Source organism: Muntiacus reevesi, chromosome 3, assembly GCF_963930625.1.
Source record: "Muntiacus reevesi chromosome 3, mMunRee1.1, whole genome shotgun sequence".
NCBI classification, from domain to species: Eukaryota; Metazoa; Chordata; class Mammalia; order Artiodactyla; family Cervidae; genus Muntiacus; species Muntiacus reevesi.
This window is the reverse complement of record NC_089251.1, coordinates 156,621,389-156,645,905: the sequence shown is the minus strand read 5'-3', so window position 1 is coordinate 156,645,905 and position 24,517 is coordinate 156,621,389. Positions and strand designations below refer to the sequence as shown.

Genomic DNA, 24,517 nt, shown 5'->3' with positions numbered 1-24,517 from the left:
GAACTCTTAAATCCCTTGTTTTGCTGTGTCCTCTGTTTTCTGCCTGTGTTGTGTAGTGAGCTTTCTGTCCACCCGAAGCCTTTTCAGCTAGCTCCCAGGTAATTTTCCTAGTTCCTTGGCTTATATACTTGTAATTTCCCAGATGGTATGAACAATTAATTTAAAATAATAGTAAATTTAAGGCAAGTAATATTTAATTATTAATGTTGTTAAGTTAAAGGTCATGTTAAAAGTATTTTAAGTTAGTGTGAGCGCCAGGACTTCCTGGAGTAGCACGGAAGGACTGGCTGTCAGACGTTCTGGGGCTCAGTCGAAACCCCTTGTGTGAGTTCACGCCCATGAGGGCATGCAGAGTACCATCCCCTCTTCCCTCCGAGTCTGCAGATGGATGAAGCAGCTTCAGTCCTTTCCCGAGTCTCTGGGAGGCTCAGCTCCTCTTTCCTAGACATGGGCTTGAGTCCTCTTAGTCTCTGAGCAGCTTCCCGTGTGTCGTGAATCTCCTGTAACGCGTGGTGCTCCACGCCCGGGGGATGCCAGGGAAGGTGTAAGTGTTGCGGTTGAACAGGTAGGATCCTTGATTCGGGAGGGTCTTCACATTTGATGACAGGTAGGAGGATGGAGCGGGTGAACCGAGAGCTTCAGGTCAGGCAGGAGGCCGAGCCTCGGCGCTCAGCTGCCCGCTGTGGGGCCTAGTCTGTCGTCTGCTGTGGAGTTGTTTCATCTACAGACCAGGCCTCTCCACGCGTGGCCTGGACGCAGTGTGTCCCGGGGGCTCCGTCCCCTGTGGCTTCGGGGCCTCTCCCCGCGTGGTGCCACCCTCCTCGCTCGTATGCTTCCCGCGTGTGTAGTGTGAGTGCAGCGTCTCCTCAGAGGTCGCCCCGGGTGAGCGAGAGGAACGCGGGCAGAAGGCGTCTGACAGGCTGTGGGCGGGAGCGCTCGCGGCCCCCGCAGCGCCGGGGGAGGCCCCGCGGCCCAGCCGGGCGGGCTGCTCGGCAACCCCGCGGCCTGCCCCCTCCCAGATGGACGTGCTCCGGGTCTTCGTGGGCTCCCCGCGCGGGCTGAACCTCCGCAACGTCCTGTGGCACGGCTTCGCGGCCCCTCGGGAGGTCCCGCCCAAGTGAGTGCCGCGGCGCGCTTTCTCACCTGCTGAGAAGCTTGCTTTAGTTTGAGTTTCACGTCAAGAAAAGATGCATTTTGAGATAAATAAGAGAGTTTGGGTTCAGGATGTTGAGGACGAAACTGGACACTAGTGGCCGAATGGCCGCCGCGGTGACCGGGTTAGGATTTCACTGCACGCTCAGCGGCAGAATGGTGAGGTGCGCAGCCCCGGGGGCGGGGTCCTAGGTTCCAGCTCGCGGTTCCTGAGGTCACTGGTCCTGTGGACCACTGCAGTTTCATCCCCACAGCCAGTGGGGTTTTCTGCAGTTTGATACTGTTTTGCTTTCTTAATTTTACTTTTTTTTTTTAAGTAGAGCTTTTTATATATGTGCTGGGTTTGTGTTTCTAACAGATTGCTATGGTATTTCCCACCAGATACTGCTCAATGTTGGTGTTGTTGACAGTAGGACTGGGTCAACTACTGAAGGGTTACCTTCAACAGACTAACTTCACGTTGGCACATCGACCTTTTGTAACTCTTACGAGCATAGAGGATTTGATCATTTTTCCTGGCAAGTACCACACTTCACGTTTTTCTTTGACTCTATCTTTATAAAGGTATTTATAACGTTATTAAGCAGCACTGACACTCAAGCTCTGTGGGAAGAATAGTTACTCTCCAGGGGCAACGTGCCTTTGAAAGTTTCATGAGGAACCTGTTAAATTTTGCCACATAAATCCTCACCCCTTCCCATGGTGCCCCCAGGTGCCCCCAGGGTTGGCGCTGGGAGTCTGAGAGCCACAGCTACGTGAATCAGTGTTAATATTATTGGTCAATAATGTTAATAATGTTGATCAATATTAATAATACCAGTTGACATGAATCAGTATTAATGATAAAGTTAGTTTATCATGCAGATGTGTGGCTTGGACCAGTCTATGACACGCATTCCCTTCTCCTCTCTGCTCTCTTTCTCTGTTCTCTTAATGGTGATGCCAGAAGCGCCAGTAGTATAAGTGTTCTCCTGTGTCATCTTTGGACTTCCCCGATGGCTAGCAGAGTAGAACCCATCTGCCAACCCAGGAGACGAGGGTTCAATCCCTGGGTTGGGAAGATCCTCCAGAAAAGGAAATGGCAACCCACTCCAGTATTCTTGCCTGGGAAATCCCATGGTCAGAGGAGCCTGGGGCTACAGTCCATGGGGTCACAAAGAGCTGGGCACGATTTAGCAACTAAACAACAATAAATATCATCTTTTGTGTTTTGTTTTTTTTTTGTCGAAGTCTTACCAGACTGATGAGGTTTAGGACACAGGACTTCAAGAAAACAGATAAACCCTGTGTTTGCTCCAGCCCCACCCCTTTTCCTGTTTGGTGGTAGACAGGCCATGTCTGCTTTTGCCAATGAAAACCCTGGAAGGGAGAGTACAGAGCATCTTGGCCCCAGCGGTCTTAGCGTTTTGGTATTATGGAATCTTTTGCTAGTCTGGTGACTGCCAGTAGCATATATCTTTTGAGACTTTACTTTTGTAGAGCAGTTTTAAGTTTACAGCAGAACCAGGAAGGCGGTGCAGAGGCTCCCAGCCGCCCGCCTCCCTTGTCAGCATCTCTCACCAGGTGGGACGTCGGTTGCCATGGATGGATGAGCCTACATGCACACAGCATGCTCACCTTAAGTCCAGAGCTTACCTTTGGGTTCACTCTCGCTTCCCGCATCTTTGGAAGATGTATTTTCTTGGTCCGTGTGGCCAGCCAGTTGCCCCTGAACTCCTCTTCTCACATAGTTGCAGCCTCTGTCACTGGTGCAGTCGCCCTGAGCCCCCACGGGTTGCCTGTGGTCACCTACAGCCTGGCCTCATTCAGGTGGCCTTACTCTTAGACGGCACGCGTTACACACGGTCCATCTTCTTAAAGAGGTTGGCCCAGTGGCATCACTCCCTAAGTGTGTTCACACCTTTTTTCAGTTGATCAGTGTGATTGTGCTTAAAAATATTTGCTATTTTACAGATGTTACAACTGAGGTGCTTTCAGTATTAGAAGAAGTGATGAAGAAGTCCACTTTTATACTGAAAGTCATGTTGCCATATTGGGAAGTTGCATTAACCAAGTTAAAATCTCACAGGTACCTGCAGTGTGGCTTTACAGATTGGGCACTGTTGGTCTGCAGGCCAGGCCTTCCTAGAAGCCTCTGCTTTCCGTACTATGTTGCTGTAAAAGCAAACAGGAGTCGACCCGAGCATAAATTATCTTCCTGCAATTAATTAAAAGGCATCTTGTAATTGTGTTTTAAGCATTTTTTTGTTTTGTTTTTTGGTACAGTTTTATATAGTTAATAATGATAATTATTTTAATTTTTATTTTAGAAATTAAGAAATCATTTTGGCCACACTGCACACCTTGCAGGCCCCAGTTCCCTGATCAGGGATTGAGCTCGGGCCACAGCTGTGGAAACCCAGGGTCCTAACCATTTGGCCACCAGGGAGTGCCGCAGTAATTACTTTTTTGAAGCAACTTATTATATTTTTCAAGCTCTTACTGTGACTGAAACACGGTGTGCAGTGTTAGAGAGTCAGGAGAGACAGAAGCTGTCAGTCGCCTCTGTTCCCCAGGGAGCAGGCCCCGGGTATTGCCCTGGGTGGTCAGTGGGCTCCACTTCTCTTCCCATTACTCTGTCCTGATGCAGACACTTGACTGGAAACCGTGAGAGCCCACCGACACCCTGGCGTCTGAGTACTTTTTAGATGAAACAAGTTTGGCAGGTATTTGGTGACATTTTAATCTACTACAGCTACTAAAATTGTCTCACCGTACATTAAAACACCAGAAAACAGTTTTATTGTCACTTGTCTTCTGAGACCTTGATTCTGTTTTTGTTTCTCATGTTAGTGAGTAATCAGCCCTCACTGCTTTGGACACTCGTTGGTAACCTCTGGAAAACAGCACCCTTATTATGGTGTTGGTGCCAGAGTTTACCTTTAGAGCATGAAGTTTTATGATTTCCTTCAATTTCACAGGTTTGCTGACTGTGCCATATTGTTGCTGGTGCAGCTAGAGACTGGACTTAGGAAGGTTTTTGCTGAAGTTAATGAATGTCCAAAGAGACTTCTAACTGCTGAGGTACACTTCTGACTGCTCTAGTGGCTGGTGGTGGTGGTTGCTACTGTATTGACAGTTTTCTGTCCGTAATTAAAGCTTTTACTATCTTGTTTTTGTTTATTGTTGAATGAATTTTCTTGTAAGAACTTTCTTTGGAAGGCTTGACTTATCATTTTTTGTGGTTTCCTATTTTGATTTTGTATGACTTCTATTTATCTGTGATTCTTCCCTTGTGGCTCAGCTCATAAAGAATCTGACTGCAGTGTGGGAGGCCTGGGTTGGGAAGATCCCCTGGAAAAGGGAAAAGCTACCCACTCCAGTATTCTGGCTTGGAAAATTGCATGGACTGTATAGTCCATGAGGTTGCAAAGAGTCAGACTCGACTGGGCGGGATAAAAATGGGAAAAAAAATTCTAAGTCGTTTTTTATGTCGTTAGTGATGTCATAAAAGTGGTGGATGCTCATGCTTTCTCTGTAGCCATAGTTACTGCTGTACTATTGTAACCCCACGAGGTGGGCACGGGTGGTCTGCAGCTTGCCTTCTCTAAAGAGACTGCTTCCTTTTGGCCAGAGCTGCCGGTGGAGCTTAGAGAGACCTTTGAGTGGCCATGTCCTAGTGGGTTATGGAAGAATCCATTAGGTAGGGGAAAGGGGGAATATATATCATGGGATGAACACAAGCATCTGCTGTAATGGTGTTCTTGTTTTTTCCTAGTTCATCGTCCTATTTTTGCCCCTTAAATCAGTTCAGTTCAGTCGCTCAGTCGTGTCCGACTCTGCGACCCCATAAATCGCAGCACGCCAGGCCTCCCTGTCCATCACAAACTCCCGGAGTTTACCCAGACTCATTCATGCCCATCGAGTCGGTGATGCCATCCAGCCATCTCATCCTCTGTTACCCCCTTCTCCTCCTGCCCCCAATCCCTCCCAGCATCAGGGTCTTTTCCAATGACTCAACTCTTCTCATGAGGTGGCCAAAGTACTGGAGTTTCAGCTTCCACATCAGTCCTTCCAATGAACACTCAGGACTGATCTCCTTTTGGATGGGCTGGTTGGATCTCCTTGCAGTCCAAGGGACTCTCAAGAGTCTTCTCCAACACCGCAGTTCAAAAGCATAAATTCTTCGGTGCTCAGCTTTCTTCACAGTCCAACTCTCACATCCATACATAGCTACTGGAAAAACTATAGCCTTGACCAGACGGACCTTTGTTGGCAAAGTAATGTCTCTGCTTTTTAATATGCTATCTAGGTTGGTCATAACTTTCCTTTCAAGGAGTAAGCGTCTTTTAATTTCATCGCTGCAGTCACCATCCACAGTGACTTTGGAGCCCCCAAAAATAAAGCCCGACACTGTTTCCACTGTCTCCCCATCTATTTCCCATGAGGTGATGGGACCAGATGCCATGATCTTAGTTTTCTGAATGTTAAGCTCTAAGCCAACTTTTTCACTCTCCTCTTTCACTTTCATCAAGAGGCTATTCAGTTCCTCTTCACTCTTTGCCATAAGGGTGGTGTCATCTGCATCTCTGAGGTTATTGATATTTCTCCCAGCAATCTTGATTCCAGCTTGTGCTTCTTCCAGACCAGCGTTTCTCATGATGGACTCTGCATATAAGTTAAATAAGCAGGGTGACAATATACAGCCTTGACGTACTCCTTTTCCTATTTGGAACCAGTCTGTTGTTCCATGTCCAGTTCTAACTTGCTTCCTGACCTGCATACAGGTTTCTCAAGAGGCAAGTCAGGTGGTCTGGTGTTCCCATCTCTTTCAGAATTTTCCACAGTTTATTGTGATCCACACAGTCAAAGGCTTTGTCGTAGTCAATAAAGCAGAAATAGATGTTTTTCTGGAACTCTCTTGCTTTTTCAATGATCCAGCGGATATTGCAATTTGATCTCTGGTTCCTCTGCCTTTTCTAAAACCAGCTTGAACATCTGGAAGTTCACGGTTCATGTATTGCTGAAGCCTGGCTTGGAGAATTTTGAGCATTGCTTTACTAGCGTGTGAGATGAGTGCAATTGTGCAGTAGTTTGAGCATTCTTTGGGATTGCGTTTCTTAGGGATTGGGATGAAAACTGACCTTTTCCAGTCCTGTGGCCACTGCTGAGTTTTCCAAATTTGCTGGCATATTGAGTGCAGCACTTTCACAGCATCATCTTTCAGGATTTGAAATAGCTCAACTGGAATTCCATCACATCCACTAGCTTTGTTCGTAGTGATGCTTTCTAAGGCCCCACATTCCAGGATGTCTGGCTCTAGGTGAGTGATCACACCATTATGATTATCTGGCTCGTGAAGATCTTTTTTGTACAGTTCTTCTGTGTATTCTTGCCACCTCTTCTTAATATCTTCTGCTCTGTTAGGTCCATACCATTTCTGTCCTTTATTAAGCCCCTCTTTGCCTGAAATGTTCCCTTGATATCTCTAATTTTCTTGAAGAGATCTCTAGTATTTCCCATTCTGTTGTTTTCCTCTATTTCTTTGCACTTATCGCTGAGGAAGGCTTTCTTATCTCTCCTGGCTATTCTTTGGAACTCTGCATTCAAATGGGAATATCTTTCCTTTTCTCCTTTGTTTTTCACTTCTCTTCTTTTCACAACTATTTGTAAGGCCTCCTCAGACAACCGTTTTGCCTTTTTACTTTTCTTTTCCATGGGGATGGTCTTGATCCCTGTCTCCTGTACAATGTCACGAACCTCTGTCCATAGTTCATCAGGCTCTCTGTCTATCAGATCTAGGCCCTTAAATCTATTTCTCACTTCCACTGTATAGTCATAAGGGATTTGATTTAGGTCATACCTGAATGGTCTAGTGGTTTTCCTATTTTCTTCAGTTTAAGTCTGAATTTGGCAATAAGGAGTTCATGATCTGAGCCACAGTCAGCTCCTGGTCTTGTTTTTGCTGACTGTATAGAGCTTCTCCATCTTTGGCTGCAAAGAGTATAATCAGTCTGATTTTGGTGTTGACCATCTGGTGATGTCCTTAAATAGACATTCCTCAAAAAATCCTGTCTTCAACCTTCTACTCCTTATATGCATCCCCTGGGAGAGCTCACATAATCCAGTGCCTGAAGCTGTTACCTCTGTGGGAGCAACACCAATCAAAATACTCCGAAACTAATGAAAATGAAAGCCCCACATGGCACAAGTTGTTGATACAGTTAAAGCAGTGCTAAGAGGGTGGTTTAGAGCATTAAGTTCTAGCCGTCTTCAAGGCATTCTTTCTAACTCACAGTTCTTTGATCTCCTGTGTTAGGTTTACACCTGTTTGTTGAGTATGTTCGTAGGAGCTTTCCCCAGCATCCAGATTTACTTTACTTCAATAAAGGCAATTTTTTTTCTTCCACAAATTTGTTCTCTGATGTTCCTTACTATCCTTATTCTAAATGTGATTTTGCCCCTCCTGCCGTCTTGTTGGGGCTTCTCTTTTGTTCTTGACGTGGGTATCTTTTTTTGGTGGGATCCAATGTTCTCCTGTTGATGGTGGTTCAGCAGTGAGCTGCAATTTTGGAGTTCTCGCAGGAGAAAATGAGCGCGCGTCCTTCTACTCCATCATCTTCTGACGTGCAAGAAACTAAGATCATGGCATCTGGTCCCATCACTTCATGGCAAATAGATAAGGAAACAATGGAAACAGTGACGGACTTCATTTTCTTGGGCTCCAAAATCACTGCAGATGGTGACTGCAGCCATGAAATTGAAAGACGCTTGCTCCTTGGAACAAAAGCTATGACCAACATTGACAGCCTATTAAAAAGCAAAGACATTACTTAGCTGACAAAGGTCCGTCTAGTCAAAGTTATGATTTTTTCAGTAGTCATGTATGGATGTGAGAGTTGGCCCATAAAGAAGGCTGAGCCCCGAAGAATTGATGCTTTTGAACTGTAGTGTTGGAGAAGGCTCTGGAGAGTTCCTTGGACTGCAAGGAGATCCAGCCAGTCCATCCTAAAGGAAATCAGTCCTGAATATTCATTGGAAGGACTGATGCTGAGCTGAAACTCCATTGGAAGGACTGATGCTGAGCTGAAACTCCAATACTTTGGCCACCTGATGCGAAGAACTGACTGATTTGAAAAGACCCTGATGCTGGGAAAGATTGAAGGTGGGAGGAGAAGGGGACGACAGAGGATGAGATAGTTGCATGGCATCACTGGCTGGATGGACATGAGTTTGAGAAAGCTCCGGGAGTTGGTGATGGACAGGGAGGCTTGGCGTGTTGCAGTCCACGGGTCACAGAGAGTCAGACAGGGCCTGTCCTCTTCGTGGCCATACATCCAGCTTCAGCGCCGTGTGTGCTCCACCTGCCCTCATCCTCCCGTGCATCACCCTCCTGGTGGGTCGTGCCCCTGATTGACCCCGTGGTCTATCAGTGCTTGGCTTCACTGGCTCATATCTTGCTCACCTGAACTTGTCCCTCACAAGTCTTCGTGCTTCTCCTCCTCCTCCCATCCATTCTCACGCTGCCACTGATTATTTGCTAAGTTTATGAGTATTCCTGTGTCTTCTATGAACCCGTCTGCTTAAAAGCCTTTCATGACTTCCAGTGCCTGATTGCACTGCTCACGTTTCTGGTTTAAAGGATCTCAGAGTCTGGCCTCAGCCTTTCTGCACTTTGTTCTCCACCTGATTTCACCAGCATCGTTTAGACTCCTTGCCAGTTCCTGGACATGCATACCTCTCTTCTTCCTTGCCCGCTCTTCCCTGCCTGGCCACTTGCGGCCACAGGGGGGACCTCACAGAGCCTTGTCTACTCAGACCTAACACTGCTTTCCTCTGTATCCTGTTTCTGTCTTATCTGGAGGTGGTTCTGCACTGTACTTTTGTAGAGGTCTCTGGTGCAGCCCTGGGGACTGGGATGTCCATACTTGGGTCTGCTGGCGTCACATCCAGTGTGTTTCACTGGGCTCTGCCCAGTCCAGTGTTATGGAGTGAAGCCTGGCCTTCCAGTGGAAAGAGCTGGAGCCCCAGGGTCAGCTCTCGTTCAGGTGTTCTTAGAATTGACTTAACGGTGTCCTGGCCACTCAGTGCATGGCTCTGTGGTTCATGAATTTGATCATTTAGTTGTCATTTCACTGCACAAGTGGACACAGTGACTGTTTCTGCAGAGGATAGTTTATCAGATAATATCTTAAATTTTAGCCAGAATAAACCTAACACCAGTTTACTTATGAGTGAGTGATAGTCACTCAGTCGTATCTGACTGTTCATGACCCCATGGGCTGCAGCCTGCTGGCTCCTCTGTCCTTGGAATTCTCCAGGCAAGAATACTGCAGTGGGTTGCCATTTCCTTCTCCAGGGGATCTTCCCGCCCCAGGGATTGAACCCAGGTCTGCTGCATTGCAGACAATTTCTTAACCATCTAAGCCACCAGGGAAAGCTACTTTTAAGACATTTCTAAGTATAAAGACAGGTCAACTTAAAAAGTATCAGCAAATACATGCTTGACTTTATCTTATAATCTGTAGATAGTACATTAGAATTTGTAATGAATCCATATACCTTTTCCAAACATCTGAGACAGAAGTAGCAATAAAGTTATAAATGACAGTCATCAAACAGATGAAATCAGTTAAATGAAGCTTCTCTCTCAAAGAGATGGGGACTGGGCAAGTGGTCAGGAAGGAAATACAGTGTGCTTTTAACTTTGTACTAAAAATAATGTTCATACAGTTTACTTATAAGGTGATATACAAATGAAAATACTTTGTAAAACTGTAAACTGCTTCTGCAAATTCTATGATTATTTTATGGCATAAGATCTCTTCAGAGTCAATGGAGGCTGTGAAGATGAGTGAAACTTTGTGACTTTTTAGAAGCTTATGTGTTTTAGGGGTGCAAGAGAAGGTATTTATACCAATTCTGTAAAACAAGATAGAAGTTTATTTCCATCATTTATGGAGATGAGTGAAAAGTTAAGTCTTTGAGGAAGTGGTGGGGATATTTAGTAGGCAGTTGAATACTTAGAATAGAGCTCAGGAGAGATTTTAGCATTGGCAGAACAGGTTTGGCAGTATATGGGCTTTAGAGCCATCTTCACAGCAATATATGTTGAAGAATGTGTGATAATAAATATTAAAATGAAAGTCTGTTAGTGAGCATTAATAAGTGCAACATGTTTCTTCGGTGCTCAGCCTCCTCACAATACCGATTTTGACACGCTGTGTGTAAAATCGTGCTGACTTCCCCAGGAGCCTTTGAGATGGGCATTCCTCACTTCTGGTTTAGCAAAGAAACGGGGGTGTGTGAAGGTGCTCAGGGCTTCATGTGCAGAAGGTGCTGAAGTTGGGATTGGAACGTCGAGGCAGTCTGGTCCCGAGCCACATCTGTAAACCCTGCACCAGTTACTCAAGAAGTATGAAAGGCACCAGATGCTTGTTGGAGAAAATACTCAGTTGTGCGCGCTTGCACACAGATACCAGTCATCAGTAGAGGTGCTCTGTGTGTGTGAGTAGTGATTTGTGAAGTTGTGGGATTGTGAGTGTCAGATGCACCTGAATTGCTGTACGTGTGAGGGTGATAGTCTTACGCGGCTTGTCCGCCAGGATCACTGTATCTTCATGCCTTGTGTATCATATTTATGTAGTCAGCAACATCCTTCCCAAAGTGTTGCTAGATGAAGTTTTATTTACAAAAGAAGGCCTCATATTTGTGACCCTATGCTAGAATTGTTTCCTGCTTTGAATAATGTCACACTACTTGTATTTTGCTTTAATTATTTCTTTTCTTTCCTTTTTTAAAGTCAACAGCTCTTTATACTACCTTCGATGAAGTAAGTAAACTTCTAAGATATCTTGAGACAAGCAGAACATTGTATTTGTTTAAAATAAAAATTAAAATGTAAAATTAAAAATCAGCCATAAATCATATGCTTGCAGGAAAATATTGCAGAAAAACAAAGAAAAAACTGATGATAGTGTTGAGTATAACTTTCAGGCTAATTATTAACCTAGTTTCTAAAGTTATGGAAAGGCCATAACATACACGTACACACATGTATATATGTATAAACCCACCATGTACAGTGTTTGCACATATACATAAACACATATAAACATACACATAAACACATATGTACACATACACATGCACAAACTGTGCATAAACACACACACGCATATATATATACGCACATGTGAGTATGTGTTAGTCGCTCAGTCGTGTCCGACTCTTTGTGACTCCATGGACTGTAGCCCACCAGGCCGCAGGCTTGTCTGTCCATGGACTTCTCCAGGCAAGAGTTCTGGAGTGGGTTGCCATTCCCTTCTCCAGGGGATCTTCCTGACCCGGGTATTGGACCTGGGTCTCCTGCATTGCAGGCAGATTCTTTACCATCTGAGCCAGCAGGGAAGCCCATATGTGCACATACATATATCTGAATATATATTAGCACATGCACACCTCTATACATGGAGATGCATGAAGCACACACGTCACACAATTAAGAATACATATATATCTTCTTAAACTCATTATATTGGTTAAGAAAACCTTTCCTAAATAGGTGGTTGCTACTTTCCTAAGACTGTCCTCATTTAATCTGTTTTGGACTTAACACATGTCACACCACATGTCTAGTATCTTTTGACAATGAAAGTTCTATGTATGTATACTTGTATACCACTTGATCAACTTATTTCTTCTTGCTGTTTTAGATATTGGCAAAACACTTGAATGATGGTAAAATCAACCAGCTTCCTGTTTTCCTGGGAGAGCCTGCAATGGTAAAGTGTCAGGCATTTATAATGTAATACCCTGCTATTTACCAATATGATTAGCTTTTCTCAAAAATGACATTAGTTTTGTCTTGTTGCCTGCCCAGAAGTGCTCCTGAAGCATTTGCTTGTCTGTCTCCACTGTCTTTGCAGCTGACACTGGCTGAGCTCTGAGCAAGCTCAGGCCCGGTGCTTCCTGCTGATCATCCAGACGTCCTTTCCCGAGGACCTGAGGACTTAGTCACCCTGGTCCTAACAGGGTTTGAATTTGTGGGTTATATGAATTTAGTGATGAAATGTGTGAAGCTGTTAGTCGTTGAGTCACGTCCATCTCTTTGCGATCCCAGGGACTGTATATAGCCCCCAGGCTCCTCTGTCCATGGGATTCTCCCGGCAAGAATACTGGAGTGGGTAGCCATGTCCTTCTCTAGAGGATATTCCTGACTCAACGACAGAACCCAGGTCTCCTGCGTTGCAGGCAGATTCTTTCCCATCTGAGCCACCAGGGAAGCCCATATGTGCTGGTAGCAGAGACTGTATTTGCTTTACGAACAACAACAAAGTCAGATGTGACTAGTAAGATAGAGTGTTGGATGAGAAGATAATTATTTAGATCTGTTTTCTGTTTGTCAAATTTTTGTATGTTATGAGGATATTGCAGTGACTTCTTTGGACTGTAAATAGGATTTTTATATTTTTTAACTGGGAGCCAGCATCCTGGGTTCCAGTTCCCGCTGTGTGACATCAGTCACTCCTTTCTGCTACCAGGAAGTTAGCATGATTAAACTCGTTTATCTAAAGCTCTTTTTCATCTTGAATCTCTGTGACTCCTCTGTCCAACGGCAGTTTGCTTGAATCAGCAAATGTGGTTTTCTGACTCTTTTTCCTCTGCCTGTGGAAGAGTCCTTGAAGATTTGTGATTAAGAAAACAGCCGTGTCTTCACAGGGCTTCAAAATAAAGGGATGATCTGAGAAAGGACACGGAGAAAGAGGCATGAGGGGAAAGAAAACCGGTGCGGTCCATGTGGGCACAGCTGCGGATTCCAGGTGTGGCCAGCACAGTCCTCCTCCTCCAGGGGTCGAGGCTGGGAACGGTGCGGCTCCCAAGCACGGGAGCCGTGCAGGCAGCTCTGCAGCCCCGGTGCAGTCCTCCGGACTCGCCAGCTTCTTGTGAGTCCGCAAGGAACAGGCGCAGAAACGCGGCTCCCCGGGAGAGCCAGCCTGAGCCTCGGGGCTCCTGCCTGAGGTCGTGGGGTGCAGTTCCAGAGGACAGGGCTCCCCAGCAGCATCCTGCCCCGGGCAGCAGGGTGCCGTTACACAGAAGAGAGGTCCTGCAGGAGAACGCAGCGGCGGCGGCAGGTGCAGTGAGAAGCCGAGGGATCCCGGGTGACTTGGTGCTTGTCTGCTCTGTGACTGTGACTGACTCTTCCAGGCTCACTTTTCCGTAATGAACATTGCTGCTCCAGCTTGCCCTTTCTGGGCCTTCAGGCTTCCTTCTTTCTGCTGAGAATACTAACCACACATTTTTTTTGTCCTTTTTTTTGATAGGAATTTCTCTGGGATTTCCTAAACCATCAGGAGGGTCCCCGTCTAAGAGATCGGTTAAGCCATGGGGAAGTCAGTTTACCTGAATTTCCGAAAGCAGCAGCCAATCAGCTGCTTGCGTTTTCCTTTGTCCTTTTACTCAGATTTATTGATGAAGATCTGTTATCAGTGTTCAAGGTAACGTGTAGGGAAGAAGACATTTCATTAGATTCACTTCTTTCAGTTGAGAAGGAATGGAGTTATTTTCAAATGTAATTAATTATATTTTAAGTATCTTTTAATTTATTTGAGTTACAGTGTGCCTCTGTCTGAACAGATTACTTGTGGACATGTATTCTCTATAACATAAATTAATATTACTTGATCTCACCTAAAATAATTCATCCTATTTTTTTTACTCTAAATCTGTATTTATTTACTTAAACCTTTTAGATGGAGCCCGGTTGATTTTTGTGTGTTAGTCTCAGGTGTACAGCACCGTGGATCAGTCACACACACACATTCCCACTGCTTGGGGTTCCTCTCCCGTACCGCCCACGACAGACGACTGGGTGGAGCTCCCTGCGTGGGCAGTAGGTCCTTACTAGTCACGGTGTTATGTACAGTAGTGTCTACGTGTCAGTCCAACCCCCAGTTCATCCTCCACTCCCTCATCCCCTGAGAGCCCTGAGGCGGATAAGCCAAGAACACAAACGGCCATTGTTTTCTACTGCTGTGACTCTCTTTCTGTTTTGTAAATAGGTTATTTGTACCACTTTTTTGTATTCCACGTATGAGCAATATCATATGCTATTTGTCCTTCTCAGTATGAGAGTCTCTCTATCTGTGTTGCTGTTACCTGTCTTTAGGTTTTTCCTCTCTGGCTTATGCATTTGGAGTTCTTCTTAAAAGACCCTTTTAAGGTTTTTGTTTTCCGAAATTATAGAAGTATTCATATGCTTTCAATTACAGTTGCATAGCTTTCTTTCCATTTACATCTTTTGATCCAGCAGGAATTTATTTCACCTGGGAATCTAGCTTTTTTTTCCTTTAGCAAATTGCTTGCAAGCTGGCCCACCCCATTTAGAGAATAAACATCTCTGTGCAGGGAGCCCTGAACTCCAGACCTGGACTCCCTTTTCCTGTCTTTACTGAGTGTCACAACACATTAGTTGGTGTTGACATTAACACTCACATTAGTGTCTGACATCATGGTCCTGTTTCTCTTCTTCTTCAGAATGCCCCGCCTCTTCTCTGATTGTTATTATTCCAGTGAACCTGTGCAGTTAAACACAAACCCACAGGGATGAGCTCCTGATGGATCAATGTGGGGATAATTGACGAGAGTGGCTGCTCAGGCACCAAGGCCGGTCCCCCACCTCACTCTCCAGGTTCCGTGCTCCCCCTCACGACTGAGCCCCAGGTCCGCGCCCCCTCCCCTGCCGCCCCCGCACTGAGCCCCCAGGCGTCCCCAGGGCTCAGGCCCTCCCACGGCTCCTGCCAGGGGGAAGCCCTGTGTGCTGTGGTGGCCACTGGCTCATTGCTGGCTTCAGGTGTGAGTCCTGGTGACCCTACCAGGTACCAACCGCCCCGTGAGCCTCATGGCTGTCTGATCTGTAGATGTCGGAGTAAATGGAACTTAACTGCATTTCTTCTCCAAGTAACAGCTAGTCATTTCAGTGGTTTTGTGCTGTTGAGAGTTCTAGGTAGTTACTGCTTATACATAGGGAAGCTTTTGACTTCCATGTATTAAATTTGTTGGCTATCAACTCACTGACTTTCCTGTTCTTCAGTGGCAATTCATGTCCGACTCTGCAACCTCATGGACTACAGCACGCCAGGCTTCCCTGTTCTTCACCACCTCCTGGAGTTTGCTCAAACTCATGTCTGTTGATTCAGTGATACCTTTGAACCATCTCATCCTCTGTCACCCCCTTCTCCTCCTACCCTCAGTCTTACCCAGCATAGGGTCTTTTCCAATGAGTTGGCTCTTTCCATGAGGTGGCCAAAGGATTGGAGCTTCAGCTTCAGCATCAGTCCTTCCGATGAATATTCAGGACTGATTTCCTTTAGGATTGATTTGTTTGATATCCTTGCAGTCCGGGGGACTCTCAAGAGTCTTCTTCAGCACAGTTCAAAAGCATCAGTTCTTTGGCACCAGCCTTCTTTATGATCCAACTCTCACATCTGTACGTGATTACTTGAAAAACCATAGCTTTGGAAAAACCATAGATGGATGCAAAGTGATGCGTGTGGTTTTTAATATGCTGTCTAGGTTGGTCACAGTTTTTCTTCTGAGGAGTAAACGTCTTTTAATTTCATGGCTGCAGTCACCATCTGCAGTGATTTTGGAGACCAAGAAAATAAAGTCAGCCACTGTTTCCACTGTTTTCCCATCTATTTGCCATGAAGTGGTGGGACCGGATGTCATGATCTTAGTTTTTCAAATGTTGAGTGTTAAGCCAGCTTTTTCACTCTCCTCTTTGACTTTCATCAAGAGGCTCTTTAGTTCCTCTTCACTTTATCTCATTAGAGTGGTGTCATCTGCACATCTGGGGTTGTTGCTATTTCTCTCCAGCCTGTGCTTCCTCCAGCCCGGCATTTCACATGATGCACTCTGCACAGAAGTTAAATAACTGGGGTGACAATATACAGCCTTGACTTACCCCTTTCCTAATTTTGAACCAGTCCATTGTCCTGTGTCTGTTTCTAACTGTTGCTTCTTGACCTGCATACAGATTTCTCAGGAGGCAGGTAAGGTGGTCTGGTATTCCCATCTCTTGAAGAATTTTCTGCAGTTTGTTGTGATCCACACAGTTGAAGGCTTTAGTGTGTAGTCAGTGAAGCAGAAGTAGATGTTTTTCTGGAATTCTCTTGCTTTTTCTATGATCCAAAGGATGTTGGCAATTTGATCTGTGGTTCCCCTGCCTTTTCTAAATCCAGCTTGAACATCTAGAAGTTCTCAGTTCACATGCTATTAATGGCTAGCTTGAATGACTTTGGGCATTACCTTGCTGGCATGTGAAATGAGTGCCATTGTGCAGTAATTTGAACATTCTTTGGCATTACCCTTCTTTGGGATTGGAATGAAGACTGTCCTGTGGCCACTGCTGAGTTTTCCAAATTTGCTGGCATATTCAGTGCAGCATTTTAAGAGCATCATCTTTTATTTTATTTTATTTTATTTTAATTTTTTTTTTATTAGTTGGAGGCTAATTACTTCACAACATTTCAGTGGGTTTTGTCATACATTGACATGAATCAGCCATGGAGTTACACGTATTCCCCATCCCGATCCCCCCTCCCACCTCCCTCCCCACCCGACTCCTCAGGGTCCTCCCAGTGCACCAGGCCCGAGCACTTGTCTCATGCATCCCACCTGGGCTGGTGATCTGTTTCACCATAGATAATATACATGCTGTTCTTTTGAAACATCCCACCCTCACCTTCTCCCACAGAGTTCAAAAGTCTGTTCTGTACTTCTGTGTCTCTTTTTCTGTTTTGCATATAGGGTTATCGTTACCATCTTTCTAAATTCCATATATATGTGTTAGTATGCTGTAATGTTCTTTATCTTTCTGGCTTACCTCACTCTGTATAATGGGCTCCAGTTTCATCCATCTCATTAGAACTGATTCAAATGAATTCTTTTTAACAGCTGAGTAATATTCCATGGTGTATATGTACCACAGCTTTCTTATCCATTCGTCTGCTGATGGGCATCTAGGTTGCTTCCATGTCCTGGCTATTATAAACAGTGCTGCGATGAACATTGGGGTGCATGTGTCTCTTTCAGATCTGGTTTCCTCAGTGTGTATGCCCAGAAGTGGTATTGCTGGGTCATACGGCAGTTCTATTTCCAGTTTTTTAAGAAATCTCCACACTGTTTTCCATAGCGACTGTACTAGTTTGCATTCCCACCAACAGTGTAAGAGGGTTCCCTTTTCTCCACACCCTCTCCAGCATTTATTGTTTGTAGACTTTTGGATAGCAGCCATCCTGACTGGCGTGTAATGGTACCTCATTGTGGTTTTGATTTGCATTTCTCTAATAATGAGTGATGTTGAGCATCTTTTCATGTGTTTGTTAGCCATCTGTATGTCTTCTTTGGGGAAATGTCTGTTTAGTTCTTTGGCCCATTTTTTGATTGGGTCAGTTATTTTTCTGGAATTGAGCTTCAGGAGTTGCTTGTATATTTTTGAGATTAATCCTTTGTCTGTCTCTTCATTTGCTATTATTTTCTCCCAATCTGAGGGCTGTCTTTTCACCTTACTTATAGTTTTCTTTGTAGTGCAGAAGCTTTTAAGTTTCATTAGGTCCCATTTGTTTAGTTTTGCTTTTATTTCCAATATTCTGGGAGGTGGGTCATAGAGGATCTTGCTGAGATTTATGTCGGAGAGTGTAGAGCATCATCTTTTAGAATTTGAAATAGCTCAGCTGGGATTCCATCACCTCGACTAACTTTATTTGTAGTAATGCTTCCTAAGGCCCACTTGACTTTACACCCCAGAATGTCTGGCTCTAGATGAGTGATCACACCATCATGGTTATCTGGGTCATTAAGACCTTTTCTTATATAGTTCTTCTGTGTATTCTTGCCACCTTTTCTTAATATCTTCTGCTTCTTTTAGGACCAAAGCATTTCTGTCCTTTATTGTGCCCATCTTTGCATGAAATGTTCCCTTGGTGTATCTGATTTTCTTGAAGAGATCTCTATTGTTTTCCTCTGTTTCTTTGCATTGTTCAGTTCAGTTCAGTCACTCAGTCGTGTCCGACTCTTTGTGACCCCATGAATCACAGCAGGCCAGGCCTCCCTGTCCATCACCAACTCCCAGAGTCCACCCAAACCCATGTCCATTGAGTTGGTGTTGCCATCCAACCATCTCCTCCTCTGTCGTCCCCTTCTCTTCCTGCCCTCAATCTTTCCCAGCATCAGGGTCTTTTCAAATGTGTCAACTTTTCGCATCAGGTGGCCAAAGTATTGGAGTTTCAGCTTCAGTGTCAGTTCTTCCAATGAACACCCAGGACTGACCTCCTTTGGAATGGACTGGTTGGATCTCCTTGCAGTCCAAGGGACTCTCAAGAGTCTTCTCAACACCACAGTTCAAAAGCATCAATTCTTCGATGCTCAGCTTTCTTTATATTCCAACTCTCACATCCATACGTGACCACTGGAAAAACCACAGCCTTGACTAGATGGACCTTTGTTGACAAAGTAATATCTTTGCTTTTTAATATGCTATCTAGGTTGGTCATAACTTTCCTTCCATGGAGTAAGCGTCTTTCAATTTCATGGCTGCAGTCATCATCTGCAGTGATTTTAGAGCCCAAGAGAATAAAGTCAGCATTGGTCACTTAAGGCTTTCTTATCTCTCCTTGCTATTCGTTGGAATTCTGCATTCAGATGGGTATATATTACCTTTTCTCCTTTGTCTTTCACTTCTCTTCTTTTCTCAGCTATTTGTAAAGCCTCCTCAGACAACCAGTTTGCCTTATTGCATTTCTTTTTCTTGGGGATGGTTTTGGTCACTGCTTCTTGCATAGTGTTATGAACTTCCTTCCATAGTTATTCAGGCACTCTGTGTCTACTAGATCTAATCCCTTGAATCTGTTCGTCACCTCCACTGTGTAATAATAAGGGATTTGATTAGGTCAGTTGTGAATGACCTAGTGGCTTTTACTCGGAGAAGGCAATGGCACCCCACTCCAGTACTCTCACCTGGAGAATCCCATGGAAGGAGGAGCCTGGTAGGCTGCAGTCCATGGGGTTGCTGAGAGTCGGACACGACTGAGCGACTTCACTTTCATTTTTCACTTTCATGCATTGGAGAAGGAAATGGCAACCCACTCCAGTGTTGTTGCCTGGAGAATCCCAGGGACGGCGGAGCCTGGGGGCTGCCGTCTGTGGGGTCGCACAGGGTCAGACACGACTGAAGCGACTTCGCAGCAGCAGCAACAGTGGCTTTTCCTACTGTCTTCAATGTAAGTCTGAATTTGACAACAAGGAGATTATGCTCTGAGCCACAGTCAGCTCCCAGTCTTGTTTTTGCTGACTATATAGAGCTTCTCTATCTTTGGCTGCAAGGATATAATCAATCTTATTTCGGTATTGACCATCTGGTGATGTCCACATGTAGAGTCATCTCTGTGTTTTTGGAAGAGGGTGTTTGCTCTGACCAGTGTGTTCTCTTGGCAAAACTCTGTTAGCCTTTGCCCTGCTTCATTCTGTACTCCAAGGCCAAACTTGTTACTCCACGTATCTCTTGACTTCTTACTTTTGCATTCCAGTCCCTTAGGATGAAAAGGACATCTTTTTTTGGTGTTAGTTCTAGAAGGTTGCCTAGATCTTCATAGAACCATTCAACTTCAGCTTCTTCGACACTAGTGGTTGGGGCAGAGATTTGGATTACTGTGATGTTGAATAGTTTGCTTTAGAATCAAACTGAGATCATTCTGTCATTTTTGAGACTGACCCAAGTACTGCATTTCAGACGCATTTGTTGACTGTGAGGACTACTCTATTTCTCCTAAGGGATTCGCCTACAGTAGTAGGTATAATGATCATCTGAATTAAATTCACCCATTTCTGTCCATTTTAGTTCACTGATTCCTAAAATGTCGATGTTCACTCTTGCCATCTCCTACTTGACCACTTCCAATTTACCTTGACTCATGAACCTAACATTCCAGGTTCCTATGCAGTGTTCTTTACAGCATTGGACTTTACTTTCACCACCAGACACATCCACAATTGGGCATCTTTTCTGCTTTGGCTCAGCCTCATCATTCTTTCTGAAGCTGTTTATCTGTTCTTCCTCAGTAGCAAATTGGACACCTACTGACCTATGGGTTCATCTTCCAATGTCATATTTTTTGCCTTTTCATCCTGTTCATGGGGTTCTCAAGGCAAGAAAACTGGAGTTGTTTGCCATTCCCTTCTCCAGTTGACCACATTTTGTAATAGTCCACAGACTTGGGTTTGCCAGTTATACAGGTATGTCAGCTGTAAATACTGTAATTTTTTTACTCTTTTAGAAATACTTATATGTCTGGCAGTTGAATGTTTATAGTATGTATTCTGCTTCTAGTTATATTTATTTTTAATGTTTAAATTCTTATTGTGTCCTAGTTTTTTAGGAGAATCTCTTAAATTTTCCAATTGTTTGAACTCTTTTTCTCATTTATTTCTGGTTTTGCTGTGTTGTGGACAGATTGGCATTTGTAATTGATCACTATTAATCAGCCTTATTTAAGATAATTTTGTTGGTTATGGCTTGACTACTATGTCAAAGCTATTTTAATGAAGAGTTTTCCTTCTTTTAGCTGAGAGAATTATGTGTAGGGAGCTAACGAGAAGTCAGGACTCTTATGTGACCTCAGATGCAATAGCAGAGAAACAGAAGCCTGACCAAAGTTGTAGTAACAATGGTCTGTTTTCTCTAAACCAGGAAAAACCCGCGGTGAGGTCATTGATTAACCTTGCAGTAGCCTACGTTTCTCGCTGCCACCCAGCTTCTAAGCTTAAAAAACAGGTATGTGGGGAGAGGCGTGGTCCACAGCTGTAGAAATTTGAAGGGTGGAGGCCGCCGCCTCCAGCCGGCTTCGCGTCCCCAGACCTGGCTCTGTGGCTTGTGTGCCTCCCAGATGTCTGACCTTGGCCTGGCCACTGCATCATTCTGGGGTCCAGCAGTTGAGGTGATGGTGGGTTTGCGTCCTCGGTGTTTTTAGTACTCTGTGGGTGACTGCATGCCATTAACCCAGGACCTGTCACAGGCATTGCTTGGCAGTGGTGAGGGATGTTAGCTTCATCAGACCAGCTTTTGTTAACCTGTAGCTTAAACAAGCAATAAGCTTGTGAACATTTCTACCCGGATATTGTGATTGGAGAGTGTCTCAGAAACTTTATTTTACATATGGCAGGCAGTACCAAGGAGCAAGGTGGGGTCGTGTCCAAGAATACAATCATCACAATAGTTGTTAGAGAAATTCTGAAAGGAAGCTGTGTAATCAGTGCAGGCTGGCTTGGGGAGATTTGCAGAGGTGTAGCAGAGAAGCCCAGCCCGCAGGGGGCGGTCCCCAGGCGCGTTGGGTGGGAGGGGCTGTTGACACTTCCTAGGGATCTCGTTTTCACCTGCCTCCCTTTACCTGTGTGGCCTGAATAACAGATGCCCACCTGGTTTTCAGATGTAGCCTCTGAAGCAGTTTTACACACATGTCGTGTAGGTGCTGAGCTGTGGGGGGAGCATTGGAGCTTGGCCTCTGCTGCCTTTGCCCGAAGAAGCCGAAAGGGAGGCTGTGCGGTGAGTCCTCACAGGAGCTTCGCAAGGCTCCGTGAACCTCAGCTCCAGAGTCTTCTCTGGCAAGGCTGTCAGGAGACAGGTCCCAAGGAGGGGTTACTGGGGCTTGGTGCTGGGGGGCCGAGACTGGGGGCTCAGGGCGCAGTCATGGGGGAAGCGTTTGCAGAGACCGAGGGCCCGAGCATGAAGGAATGCCTCCTGGGGAGGTGGGTGGCGTCTGGCAGAACAGTCGGTGGTGCCTCTGTCATTTACCTTTAACTTGGCCTCCGATGTGGCTTTTTCATTTTGTTTTGGGGAAAGCAAGTTGCCCAGTGAACCACTGAAATAAACATCAGTTTGCACTGGTCCTAATTGGGCAACTGCTCCTTGTCACATGTCTTTAAATGTTTCCTGTCTTCAGGTCAGAAGGTGATTCTGAAACAGATGCCTGCAGCTCTTTAATCACAGAAATCGCGGCTGAGCTGTGTTGCCATGTGCCTGAGACACACCGCGCTGCCCACCTCTCTGGGCGCCTTCCTCCTGAGGAGTGAGTCCCGGGCGTCCTGGGTGCTTGGGCCTGGGGGAGGTGTGTTGCGTTGCAGACTTCAAGGAGGAGCCGTTAGATAAGCCCTGACGGTGCGTGTGGCGACAGACGTTCTCACACAGGCTCGGCCGAGTCTGACGCTTGTGATGAGGCCGCGGCAGTTGTGCAGGCCACCGGCCCAGGGCGGACAGGCCCTCAGGACCTGCTCTCCGCCCCGCAGGTGGCCCCGGCTGCTCCCTGCGCTCTGCAGCATCCCCGTGCGGACCCTCTTCTGCCCCCGAGCTGTCCTGGAGGTGCTGGCTGTGCTCCGGAGGGTCAGCAGCCACTGTCGCCGCGTTTGTGACCAGGTAGCCAAGTGCGTGGAGCTGAGGCGCCGGCAGTGGGAGGACCGAAGCCTGCGCTCACGGCAGAGGCGGAACTACCTGCGTCTGGTGCGCAGGTGCGTGCTGCTTGCTCTGCTGGGTGGAGCTATGGTGGGCGGAGCTCTGGTGCCCAGGTGCGTGCTCTGTGGCCTGGTGCGCAGGTGCACGGTCTGCTGGGCGGAGCTATCATGGGCGGAGCTCTGCTGGGCGGAGCTATGGTGGGCGGAGCTCCACTGGGCGGCTCTCACCTGATGGGCTTCTGCTCCCACTTCAGAGAATACTTATTTTCGAGAAAAATTGCAATGGGTATCACTGTGAATACCACCTGTAACTTTAGAATATGGGTTCTACAGACCCAGCGAATCTTTGGATTTTAAAGGTAACAGCAGATTTACCCGGCAGTGCTGGCACTGTGTATCTAGACTGCTCTGCATCCTCATGAAGGCACCTTATAAAGGTGATAAATACTTAACACTTACTAAGTTTTAACTGATTTTATGTTTTTAGTATGAAGCTTCTGTCTCCGATGCTTTACCTGATTTTATTGCTGATTGTGCTAGAATTGATCAACATTCACATGGTTCTTGGGAAGAGTGCTTCCGAATACCAGCAGTACCTGAGGTCAGTGTGTAACAGTTCAGAACACCAGCGATATCTGATTCAGTGTGCACACTTCAGAATACCAGTGGTACCTGAGTCAGTGTGCAGTTCAGAACACCCTCAGTACCTGAGTCAGTGTGTAACACTTCAGAATACCAGCAGTACATGAGGTGAGTGTGTAACACTTCAGAATACCAGGAGTACCTGAGGTCAGTGTATAACACTTCAGAATACCAGCAGTACATGAGTCAGTGAGTAACACTTCAGAATACCAGCAGTACGAGGTGAGTGTGTAACACTTCAGAACACCTGCAGTACATGAGGTGAGTGTGTAACACTTCAGAACACCTGCAGTACATGAGGAGAGTGTGTAACACTTCAGAACACCTGCAGTACATGAGGTGAGTAACACTTCAGAACACCTGCAGTACATGAGGTGAGTGTGTAACACTTCAGAACACCTGCAGTACATGAGGTGAGTGTGTAACACTTCAGAATACCAGCAGTACCTGAGTCAGTGTGTAACACTTCAGAACACCAGGAGTACATGAGGTGAGTGTGTAACACTTCAGAATGCCAGCAGTATATGAGGTGAGTGTATAACACTTCAGAATACCAGCAGTACCTGAGGTCAGTGTATAACACTTCAGAATACTAGCAGTACGAGGTGAGTGTGTAACACTTCAGAACACCTGCAGTACATGAGGTGAGTGTGTAACACTTCAGAATACCAGCAGTACATGAGGTGAGTAACACCTCAGAATACCAGCAGTACCTGAGTCAGTGTGTAACACTTCAGAATACCAGCGGTACATGAGGTGAGTAACACCTCAGAATACCAGCGGTACATGAGGTGAGTGTGTAACACTTCAGAATACCAGCGGTACATGAGGTGAGTGTGTAACACTTCAGAATACCCACAGTACATGAGTCAGTGTGTAACACTTCAGAATACCAGCGGTACATGAGGGGAGTGTGTAACACTTCAGAATACCAGCAGTACCTGAGTCAGTGTGTAACACTTCAGAATACCGGCAGTACATGAGGTGAGTGTGTAACACTTCAGAATACCAGCAGTACATGAGTCAGTGTGTGACACTTCAGAACACCAGCGGTATCTGGGTCAGTGTGCACACTGCAGATGAAGCTGCGTGTCAGTGATTTTGAGTCGTGTTCCCTCCTGTCTGGCCCTGAACTGCTCTTCTCTGTGGGTTTCAGTGCAAGTCAGTGAGCCTTTAGAGTTGACACAGCTCAGAAAGCTGAGTGATCTACATGTGAGTGATTTTGGAATCCCTCCTGACAGCG

The 24,517-nt window shown here is 45.7% G+C and overlaps 1 protein-coding gene across 1 annotated transcript in view; it reads left to right on the top strand.

The window, feature by feature from the left end:
• Positions 1 to 24,517, top strand: part of ERMARD (ER membrane associated RNA degradation) — a 33,922-nt gene that overhangs the window by 7,373 nt on the left and 2,032 nt on the right. The window contains exons 6-17 of the mRNA XM_065930962.1: positions 1,020 to 1,117; positions 1,534 to 1,670; positions 3,106 to 3,220; positions 4,113 to 4,215; positions 10,934 to 10,963; positions 11,847 to 11,915; positions 13,455 to 13,628; positions 20,879 to 20,962; positions 21,654 to 21,730; positions 22,128 to 22,253; positions 22,471 to 22,689; positions 23,120 to 23,233. Of these exons, the coding sequence (XP_065787034.1) occupies positions 1,020 to 1,117; positions 1,534 to 1,670; positions 3,106 to 3,220; positions 4,113 to 4,215; positions 10,934 to 10,963; positions 11,847 to 11,915; positions 13,455 to 13,628; positions 20,879 to 20,962; positions 21,654 to 21,730; positions 22,128 to 22,253; positions 22,471 to 22,689; positions 23,120 to 23,233 (1,346 nt within the window). The remainder of the gene's footprint in view (positions 1 to 1,019; positions 1,118 to 1,533; positions 1,671 to 3,105; positions 3,221 to 4,112; positions 4,216 to 10,933; positions 10,964 to 11,846; positions 11,916 to 13,454; positions 13,629 to 20,878; positions 20,963 to 21,653; positions 21,731 to 22,127; positions 22,254 to 22,470; positions 22,690 to 23,119; positions 23,234 to 24,517) is intronic.